This window comes from Castanea sativa, chromosome 1 (genome assembly GCF_040712315.1).
Source record: "Castanea sativa cultivar Marrone di Chiusa Pesio chromosome 1, ASM4071231v1".
NCBI classification, from domain to species: Eukaryota; Viridiplantae; Streptophyta; class Magnoliopsida; order Fagales; family Fagaceae; genus Castanea; species Castanea sativa.
In genome coordinates this window covers 3,575,811-3,587,715 of record NC_134013.1, presented here as the reverse complement: position 1 = coordinate 3,587,715, position 11,905 = coordinate 3,575,811, and the positions used below count along the sequence as shown (strand labels likewise).

The 11,905-nt window shown below is 32.5% G+C and overlaps 1 protein-coding gene across 1 annotated transcript; it reads left to right on the top strand.

Moving 5' to 3' along the window:
- The first annotated feature begins 366 nt into the window (after positions 1–366).
- On the top strand, positions 367–4,606 carry LOC142616222 (butanoate--CoA ligase AAE1-like). Its single transcript, XM_075789109.1, has 2 exons — positions 367–698; positions 2,961–4,606. The coding sequence occupies exons 1-2, from the start codon at positions 501–503 to the stop codon at positions 4,434–4,436; spliced, it is 1,674 nt and encodes a 557-aa protein (XP_075645224.1). The 5' UTR covers positions 367–500; the 3' UTR covers positions 4,437–4,606.
- The last annotated feature ends 7,299 nt before the right edge of the window (positions 4,607–11,905 follow it).

Sequence of the window (11,905 nt, the reverse complement as noted above, 5' to 3'; positions counted from 1 at the left end):
AAAAAATTAAAATGAAAACATAAAATGAATAAAAAAAACAAAAATGAAAATGAAATCAAAATATGCGTTATTTGGAGGAATATAAGTAACAAAGAAAAAATGAGAGAGAGAGAATTTATTTGAAAGTGATAAACACCACTCAAAGTCTACTTTATCGTGACAAAGCTCAAGAAAAAAAAAATTGTTCTAAAATAGGTTTCTAGCATTTTGTGCATTGAACCCGATAAGATGTTGCCATATGCCTAAAAATTACCACTTAATAGAACAAATCTAATGACCTTGATACACTGAACTTAAACCTCTCCCATATGCCGCATGAGTTGGCACTTGGAGGATATGTTTGTAAGTTAAAAATACAAAATAAAAGTCTTTTGTTCAAAATATCCTTAGAAATAGTCCAAACTCCAAAGAGTAGCTCTTCCATCTCCACTTATCCAGCAACAAATTTTTTATTTATTATTATATTTTTTATTTTGTTGTTGTCTCTGAAGTAAAAGCCGATGGAGGGTATGATCCGGAGCTCTGCAAATTACACCCCTCTCTCTCCCATCAGCTTCTTGAAGCGGTCAGCATTGGTCTACAATGATAAATCCTCTATTGTGTACGGTGATGTCCGGTACACTTGGAAAGACACCTTTGAACGCTGCACAAAACTTGCTTCTGCTCTTGCCCAGCTTGGAATTTCTCGTGGAGATGTGGTAAGTACTGACTTTTTTTTTTTTTTTGGTTTTGTTAAGAGAGTTTCAACCTATAGCGTCTGCTTTTGATGATAGCTCTTTATCATCAGATTAAGACACTAATCAGTTTTTAATGTATGCGAAAATTGAACCACAGATCTCTTATTCAACCATCAATGACTTTACAAGGTTAAAACCTTTCAAATTTTTCATATAATTTTTTTTATTGGGTTTGAATTTTGAAATTTTTTTATAATGTTTTTAACATGTATTTCAAATTTCGTTCAAATTGAATATTGTCTACTATTCAATCAATAAAGTTATTTTTATGCATAATTTTATACTACAAAAACTTGAAATTTAAACATTTGATTGATGAAATAGTAATTAATCTTTAATTTTCTTGAAATTTTGCAACCATGGAAAATATAATAAGAATATACAATTTAACAGTTAGATTTTCAAAATAAAACCAAAAAAAGATAGAGAAGTCTGCAAGGAGAGAAACATTTTCCTTTATTTAATTTTCCTTGCGTGAAAGTAATTTGAAGAGAATTTTTAATAATATGTTTTGGACTTTAATTTTTGGTTACAATCTACAGGCCAATTTTTTTAAAATTATTGTAGAAAAATTACTACATTATTATAAAAGGACTTCAATTTGGTTGCATAGACCTAAAAAAAACACTAAAAATGAGGGAATAAATTCCTAGTACCTGTAATGCATAAATTATATTCTACAACAACAAGGCCTTAGTCCAAAAGTTTTTTGTGTTGGCTACGAATCCTTGATAAGGTTAGTCATGATCAGCTAAATGTATTGTTTTCCTCCATTATATTCTATCCGAAGTCATAGCCTCTATTACTTCTTTAATTAATGTATCTTTTTTAACTACAATTATATTCCTCTATTGTAGTCTAGAGTAGTGGTATGATTTATTGGCACTACTTGCTTCTTTCCATTGGGAAGAACATGGGTTCGAATTCTCCAACCCCATTTTTCGCTTTGTAAGGGGCCTTTAAGTTCTTTCAATGGAGTTTGAAAGAACTCCCTCCATCGAATTGTGCATAAATTGAAAAATTAAAGGGTTTATTATATAATTTTGCCCGTGCTTGAAAAAATTGCCTCACTTCACCATTGGTATTAACAATAACAATCAATTATGTATGAATATGAATACTATGCATATAGTGATGCTAAAAAATTTCCAACGAACCATGTCAGTTGATAAAAGACTCATCAGGTGAATGTATAACTTATCATTTTAAAAAAATTGCATATGGCCTTTTGGCATAATGACACCTATACTTAGAAATATGGCGCTATGTTTGGGGTTTGCTCCCCAGTAACTTCACCTGGCTTAAAAATAGAGGCAGTGGCATTGTCGGATGGGTTTTGTTCCACATATAAAATTGACATTGTTTGTTGTTATCCTTTAGTTTTAAAAATAACTTTTTGTAATAGTTTGAGTGTAATTCTCTTCATAGTGTCATAGTCTTCGCAAGTAATTTATGCTGAAATAATTGGATCATTATCACCAGATTTCAGTACATTGTGAACAACATCTTGATGGAAGTTTAATAAAGTATTTAGGCTTTGAGACCTTGCGTTTCACTTTAACAAGTATCAAATATGAGTCATATCATTTAATTTCTTTCTTGGCTTGTTTTTGTTTTTACTTTTGTTCTATCCTTGACGCCCATTTCTGGCAATGATTGGAAATTGTAAATTTGCCTGTTTGCTTGTTTTTTTTTGTTTTTTTTTTTTTTTGCTTGTAACAAGTGGGAGAGGAGGATTCAAAATCTGATTCTTCCCCTAGGGAGATCGGACAATGCCACTGAACTGCAATGCTCTTGTCCGAAAATGTAAGCTTTGTTGCTGATAAAGATTTCCTTGTATCCCATCCCCCTTAAAGTGAGAGTACCCATTGAAAGAATCCAAGTTTTAATTTATATTTCGTTGAAGTTTATAAGTGCATTTCAACTTTTTCCTCGGAAAGATAGATTAAGAAAATTAAAATTTTTATATCTAACTTTTCAAAATGGATATCTTAAAATGAATAGAGTGAGTGGCTTCTCATGGATCTATACAATTTCTTCTGTTATTTAAAGTGCTTGAGGCGTCAATTCTTTAAAGTATTAACTATGTTACTTTATTTCCTAAAATTTCTTTTTATTTTGCCCCTCTCAGAAGCATGAAAGCAGTCTCCTACAATGAGCTAAGATCACAACATCCTTAATTTTTATTTGTGTTTATTATAAACTTTTTACTCACTTGAGCAGGTTGCTGCATTGGCCCCTAACATTCCAGCAATGTATGAGCTACACTTTGGTGTTCCAATGGTAGGCGGTGTTCTTTGTACACTAAATATCCGTCATGATTCGGCAATGTTGTCAGTATTATTGAGACATTCAGAGGCCAAAATCATTTTCGTAGACTATGAATTTCTTCATATTGCTCAAGGAGCAATTGATATTCTTTCCAATACGAGGACCAAGCTACCCCTTCTAATCTTAATTCCAGAGTCTGATCAATCATCCTCTACCATCAGCAACACCATTTCCACGTCGAACTATCTGGAATATGAGAGTCTTTTACTAACCGGCAGACTTGATTTTGAGATCAGGTGGCCAAATGATGAATGTGATCCAATCTCGCTAAATTACACTTCAGGTACCACATCAAGCCCAAAAGGTGTTGTTTATAGCCATAGAGGTGCCTATCTCAATGCACTTTCAGTGGCACTTTTCAATGGGATGAGCTCAATGTCTGTATATTTATGGTGTGTTCCCATGTTTCACTGCAATGGGTGGTGTTTCCCATGGGCTGTGGCTACTCAAGGTGGCACAAATGTCTGCCAAAGGAATGTGACTGCAAGAGGAATTTTTGAGAATATTTCTCAACACAAGGTAACCAACTTGGGTGGTGCACCCACAGTTCTGAACATGATAATAAATGCAACAGCCAGTGAGCGGAGGAAACTTCCAGGCAAGGTGGCAGTCGTGACTGGTGGTGCACCTCCACCACTACATGTACTACTCAAGATGGAGGAGCTAGGATTCGATGTTACCCACTCATATGGTCTGACAGAAACTTATGGTCCTGCAACAGTTTGCACTTGGAAACCTGAATGGGATTCTCTTCCTCGAGAAACTCAGGCAAAGCTCAAGGCTCGTCAAGGGTTGCACCATCCTGGCCTTGAGGAAGTCGACATTAAAGACCCTGTTACCATGAAGAGTGTACCCCCTGATGCAAAAACCATGGGAGAAGTCATGCTTAGAGGCAACAGTGTCATGAATGGATACTACAAAAATTTGAAAGCAACACAGGAAGCATTCAATGGTGGATGGTATCGAAGTGGGGACTTGGGAGTGAAACACTCTGATGGCTACATTGAACTAAAGGATCGTTCAAAGGACATTATCATTTCTGGGGGAGAAAATATTAGCACAATTGAGGTGGAAGCTGCACTTTATAGTTATCCAGCAATTCTTGAGGCAGCTGTTGTGGGAAAACCTGATGATTTCTGGGGGGAGACACCTTGTGCATTTGTGAAGTTGAAGAATGGGTTTAATGCCAATGCAGAGGAGATTATGAAGTTTTGTCGAGATCGATTGCCCCATTACATGGCTCCTCGAACTGTTGTTTTTTTGGATGATCTGCCAAAGACTTCAACTGGGAAGATACAGAAATTTGTTTTAAGGGAAAAGGCTAAGACCATAGGAAGCCTTCCAAAGAAGAGCATCAGTAGAATATAAGTCCTTTTGGTTGGGGGAGTTAAAAAAAAAGTAAGAGGATAGAAAATGTAGAGGGGGTAAAAAAAAATTTAATTTTCTTTATTTGTATTTGGTTGGGTGGAAAAGTAGACGAATGAAAAGTTTTTTTGTTTTATTGAAAATAAAGTTGGTATAAATTAACCATCGCGTTTCTATTAAATAAAATAAAAGATAACACATTATACTTTTTTTTTTTTTTAATAATGTATAGATAGACACTAATTAAAGTATATAAAAAAGCATAACAAAATGTTTTTTTTTTAAATCAACCAAAATTAATGAGAAAATAAACATACGAGCACAAAAAAAAAAGAAAAAAAAAAAGAAGAAAGAAAGCTCCACATCTAGAAAAAGTCAAAGAAAATAAAAAGAAGAAAAAAAAAGAAGCTACGTTCAGACAAAAGAAAAGAACAAAAAAATAATAAAAATTGAAAACCATCACGTAGTAACAAAGAAAAAAAATCAAGGAAAAAAAAGAAGTTAGCACGTAGTAACAAAGGAAGAAAAAATGAAAGGGAAAAATAAAAACCCAAAACATTGGGGACTTGAAGGTAAATTTTAAGGGTATTAAATGAGTTTCTTCTTCTCAGTTTTCTCTTCATTTTGAAGAGAAATTTTTTTGGTAAGTCAAGAGAAAAAACAACTAAACTCTACCATTTATTTTCCTTTCTCCCACCCAATCAAACACACTCTAAAAATGTTTTACTTCCTATTTTCTCTCCAAAGTTTTTCATCCTCTCTATTCACCTCCAAACAAACACACTTTAAGACTTCGTTTGGGAGTTTATAAAGGAATAGAATGAAATGAAATGGAATGATCATAAGGGGATGGAAAAGAAATGAATGGAATGCATTTAAGTAAGTGAAAGGAAAAGGAATAGAATGAAATAAAATAAAATTAAGTAACATTGATTGGATGTTTTAAAATAAAGGAATGGAAAAGAATGAAAATGAATGAAATGTAAGTAATCTTGTTTGGAAGTAATATAGAGGGAATGAAATGGAATGGAATCATTACTATTAGACAATATTACTATTAGACCTCTATTTTAAAATAAATTGTTGAATATATAGGGGTATTTTGAGAGTTTTAGTAAAAAATTTATTAAATCTAATTTCATTCCTCCCATTTCTCCCAATTTCGGAGGAATGAAAATTTGAAGTTTTAAGGGAATAAAGAGGAATAAGTGTTCACTTCTACCCATTCCATTCCCTTCTACTTAAACTCCCAAATAAGGGAATAAACTTTCTATTCCCTCTATTAGAACTCCCAAACAAGGGAATAGAAGAATATCCTAAATTTATTTTTTTCATTCCATTCCATTCCCTCCTCTCAAACAAAGTCTAAAGCAACTTTAAGACTCCGTTTGGGAGTTCATAAGGGAAGGAAATGGAAGGGAATGGAATGAAATGATCATAAAGGAATAGAAAGGAATGGAATGAAATGGAATTGAATGTATATAAGTAAGAGAATGGAATGGAAAATAATGGAATGGAATGAAATTAAGTAACCTTGATTAGATGTTTTAAAATAAAGGAATGGAAAAGAATCAAAATGAATGGAATATAAGTAATCTTGTTTGGGAGTAACATGGAGGGAATGTAATGAAATCATTTTATGATAATATTACTATTAGATCCCTATTTTAAAATAAATGGTTGAATATATAGGGGTATTTTGGGAGTTTTAGTAAAAAAAAATCATTAAATCTAATTTCATTCCCTCCCATTCCTCCTAATTTTAGGAGGAATGAAAATTTAAGGTTTTAAGAGAATAGAGAAGAATGAGTGTTCCCTCCTATCCATTTCATTCCCTCCCACTTAAACTCTCAAACAAGAGAATGAGTTTTCCATTCCCTCCATTAAAACTCCCAAACAAGGAATGAAAAGAATATTCTAAAATTATTCTTTTCCATTCCATTCCATTCCCTCCTCCCAAACGAGGTTTAAGGAATTTGAAGGTCATTGTTTACTTAGGGCATGTTTGGTTGATTGTAATAGTATGGTTTAACTATTCTTTAATTTGGTTATGTTTTTATTATAAGAAATAATCACTCCTATATGAATAGTTATTCTTCAAAATGTGGAATAACTATTCATTTTTAAAAGAGTTGTACTAGGCTACTAGCTATTTCTTAGTAAGTCTAATAATTTCAAAATTTAATATATTTTCAAATAAAAAAGCTTTCCATATACATCTAACAATTATAAAAATTAAAAAAAAACATAAAAAATAATATATATATATATATCTCTTAAATTTTTTTTAAAAAAATTAAGAAGATATAATTGTATGAGTAAGATATTTCCTAAAATAAATCTTAAATTTTATTTTAATGTTATAACTCACAACCAACTTTATGAATAGGTTTAGTTATCACATTACAACACATTTTATTCCTAATAATAAAGATTACAATTTATGTCGTAATTTCTATTCAATGCACCAATCATACCCTTAGTACCCTGTTCCTCTATGTTTTAAATTGTAATAATCATAATTTGCCATAAACTTTGTGTGCAATTATGTTATCTGAGCAAATTACCAGTTTCCCCCAATCATATAACATTAGCATCTTCTCTCTTCTTCTTTTTGTTGTTGTTGTTGCTGTTAAGTAAGATAATATCATAAGAAAGGGCAGGCCCAAGCCCCAAAGAGGGCAAAGACAACGGAGAGAACCAACCCATCAACATCCTTACAAGAGACCTACTAAGAGATGGGATGAGTGTCCCAAGTTAAGGAAAAGGAAGCCCAACGGGCCAACAGATGAGTAGCCTTATTAGACAATATATAACAAAAATTGAATTTCACAATCGAGAAAAAGGGAAGGAGGCTGCAGTAGTCAAATAATATGGGAGAGATCCTTGACGTTACATTAGCTCTAGTAACTTAGTGTGAATTCTCAATTATTTTAAGGGCGGAGTTTGGAAGATGTTTTGGCTGCTTCCACAAAGATTATGGCAACTAGCTGGTTTGATTCAATTATGATGGGTTCCAAGCCATAAAATTATTAAAATTTATTGATAACGGAATCAAACTTGAAATTGAACCTCTCTTATATTAGGAAAAATGGGTTAGAAAAAGGGAGAAGACTACCTGTGTATTACCTTAAGTCAAATGAATCTTAAATAGAGCATTTTAAATAAATATGGGGTTTTTAACGTGTGCATTGTGCCCACCGACCTAGTAAAGTTGATCCAACCCAATACAACATGACATGGTGATACTTTAGGTTAATTTTTTTGAGGTTGATGATGATGATGATGATGATGATGATGATGATATATATATATATATATATATATATATATATATATATATTAGGAAACCCATCATTTCAATTTATCCTTCGCCTCACCACTCACTAAGGGCATGTTTGGTTTAGGCTTGTTTTGAGTGATATCACTGAAAACTCAAGATATGAAAAATCGTGGGACCCACACCAGTTTGGTTGTTTGGCTTTATTTTCACCTTGGGTTTCCATCACTCAAAACTCACAAATTTTGAGTGAGAGTGATGAAAACTGAAAACACCAAATTGGTGTTTTCAGTTTTTGAGTTATGTAACTCAATGGTAGTTGTATAAATTTTTGATCTCTGTGGGGCCCATTTTGTTACCTCTCTCTTACTACTTATCCTCTCACTGTTTTCTTTTTCTCTCTCCACCCGTTCTTTGTCACTTCTCCTTCTTCATTTTTTTTTCTTTTACCTAGAGCTTTTTCTTCTCACTGACCCTTAATTGCTCCTCCACAAGCCGCCGCCGCCACCACACCAGTCATCACCGTCATGAGCAACCACCAAATCGATTCAAGCTCAGCCCAGATCAAAAAACTGAAGATCGGCTCAAGCAAAACTAAAAACATAACGCTGACCCATAACGCCAACCCATCTCCAAACGCCAACCCATAACTCGATCTCCACTATAACACCACCGAAACACTGATTCAAGCCACGCCGTGACCCATAGCCCAATCTCCATTGTAGCCCAGCCCCAAAAACCCAATCTCAAACCCGATCTCCACCGTAACCCAGCCCCAAAAACCCGATCAACCCACCATCACCAATCCGAACCCATCACTAAAACAACCCATCACTTTAAACCCAATTACCACCGGTACAAACCAACCAAAAACCACTGAGAAAGAAACAGAGAAGAGAAAAAAAAAAACAAAGAAGAGTGGGAAAAAAAAATCAAATAGAGTGAAGAGGGGAGAGACAGAGAAAGAGAAATAGACAAAAAAAATTTGATAGGAAAGAGGGAGAGTTAGAGAAATGAAAGGTGAGAGGATGGGAGAAGTTACGGAGGAAGATATTTTTTTTTGTTAAAGACGCGGGTAGTAACAATAGTAACACTGGGTTATGTCAATGTGTGGGTCCCACGGTTTTGAAGTTGAAAACTGATATGAGTTAAGGTGCCAAACAGTGGGTTTGAAAAATTGAGGTATTTTAAGTGATGAGTGATGAGTGATAAGAATTGAGAATTGAGAATTGAGTGATGGTAAATTTTAAACCAAACGGGCCCTAACTCCCTCTCTCCCTCTCTTCTCATTGACTCATATGTTGTTGGTAATTAGGTATAAGTTGGTTTCTCTCTATCTTGTCAATTTGTTCTCTCTCTCACTAGCTCTCTACTCACCGATAAAACAATGTGTTTTTAGATATGAAAGGATAGGTATTTGGTAAGTGTGAAGACGATTTGTCTAGTATCACGTTTAACTTTCTAGCCCATTAAATTGGGCTATGTTTGTGTTGGCAAAAATTTCCAACCCAGTTAACCTAATCAAATTCATTATATTCATGATTTGAAAACAAAAATGTATTTTTTGGATTTTAAGACTTAAAAAGAATTATGTTCAATATTTTTTTTGAGGTATTTTCATTTCCATATGGACCATATCTTTCATTTCAATTTTTTTCCTTTTTCAGTCATTTAATTTATATTTGTTTTAATTTCACCCATGTTGTGTCGTTAGATCTATAAAATATGCTCTTTTGTCATTAGATTTATAGAAACAATATAGTCATTGGAACTAAAAAATAGAAGATAGATACATCTAAAAAAACTATGGATTAACAAATAAGTTAAAAAGCTAAGCCAAATGAAATAAGAAGAAACATGCTATGTTCGAGGTTTTTCAGTGTGGATGGTGGATGTTTCTCCACACCTTCTACCTGTACTTGCAGCTAATTTCGGCTAATTTTTTTAATGAAAATTCAAGTTATTCCTTCTCAAAAAAAAAAAAAAAAAAAGAAGAAGAAGAAGAAGAAACATGCTATAATGGATATATATAGATCCGTTAAAAAGTGTAATCCCTAATCTACTTATGGTTGGTTGTTACTGTACTCCTTTACTGATGTATTTTCTGTTTTGGGTAAAATTTATGTACAATTTCCTAAATATTATATATTAAGGTTTTTAATTAAATTTAAACATGTGATCAAGTCTATTATTCAAAGGATAATTAAAATTTACTATGTGGTTCATCGCTCAATACCAACACATGGTTGAATTTAATTATGAAATCTAATCTTGCATTGGGTAATTTTGCATTTCTTTTAATTCCCTATGTGGTGATTTATAAAATTACTACCCACTCTAGCTAGTAGTAGCAGATTAGCTGAATTTGGTAATTTTATTTAATTAAGTGTCTTATCATTTAGCTAATTTAGAATGGTAAGAACTAGGAAGTAGCATTCTTTTCTTTTCTTTTCTTTTTATAATCCTCCGTTTTCCTTGCTTTATTCCATGTTAGAGCGGTTAAATTTATTATTTAGACTAAAACATAAATTACATTTTCTAATTTGGTGTGATTTTAATTTTGGTGGGTTGATGTCTAAAATATTGATTTTAACCCCTATCATTTGACATGGTACTATTTAATTATTGAGGTGACATGACATGTGATTAATGTTAATAAGTGAGTGCATGTGAAAATAATATTGTTTAATCACTACTTACGCAACTTATCAAGTAATATTAATTAAGGATATTACAAATTATATTATAGAAGTGTTTTTAAGTAACGTGCTATATTTAAAAAGAGAAGATGATAATTACACCATTGATGTGATATCACATTGTAATCATTGTGGCAGGTGGTCTACTGCCGAAGCTTTGGGTCAACAAAACTTAGGTGGGTTTGAGTTTGTTCGATCTCCACTAATGAGTATGTTGGTGCTTATCTCATTCCGTATTGCCCAAAGCATGTTGGTGCTTATCATTTAGCTAATTTAGAATGGTAGGAACTAGGAAGTAGCTTTTTTTGTTAATCCTCTGTTTTCTTTGCTTTATTCCATGTTAGAGTGGTTAAATTTATTATTTACACTAAAACATAAAATACATTTTCTAATTTGGTGTAATTTTGATTTTGGTGGGTTGATGTCTAAAAATATTGATTTTACCCCTATTGTTTGACATGGTACTATTTAATTATTGAGATGATATGACATGTGATTAATGTTAATAAGTGGGTGCATGTGAAAATAATATCGTTTAATCACTACTTACACAACTTATAAAGTAATATTAATTAAGGATATTACAAATTATATTATAGAAGTGTTTTAAAGTAATGTCCTATATTTTAAAAGAGAATAAGGTAATTACATCATTGATGTGATATCGTATTGTCATCATTGTGGCAGGTGGTCTAGTGGCCAAGCTTTGGGTCAACAAGACTTAGGTGGGTTTGAGTCTCTTCAATCTCCACTAATGAGCAGGTTGGTGATTTTCTCATTCCGTATTGCGTGTAGAGATTGTCACCCTCTTCTCTACACATTTTTCTATTACCAACAAAAAAGTTGTTATGGTAATATTGATTATACCTATAAAAATTGTGGTATTGATGTAATATTAATTACATCGATTGTTTTTCTCCAAAAAGAAAAAAAAATTACATTGATTATCATTTTATTATTATATTATGTAAACCTTTTTATGGTAAAATATATAATAACCGTAAAAAAAATTATTTTAATAATAAAATTGATAATAGTTACAAAAATTGTGATATTGATGTAATATCAATTACATTAATTATCTATTAAAAAATTACATTCATTATTATTTTTGTAAGGACACAATTCAAGCCCGGACCCACAATTAGAAGGTGATGGGCCTAAGAGGCCTTTTTACAATGAAATTTGTAGAGAGAGTGGGCTTTAAATCTAAGTTCTAATGATGTTTAGGTAACAAAGGAGGATGAGTTTTTTTCTACAATGGCACACATGAAGAACTGTTATATATGAATGCGAAAGAAATCTTCTCCTCAGATATAAGTCGATGATGACTTATATTACTTCTTCCCAATATAGATTACAAGTATGGATAGTGAGGTCTCCAATGTGCTTTTTTCTCCCCTTTTCCTTAAGGTCCCCTCTTTCTTTTATACTTCCTCATTCCTTTCCTCTTCATCCTCCACGTCACAGTTAAATTGCTCGTTTTAGATACT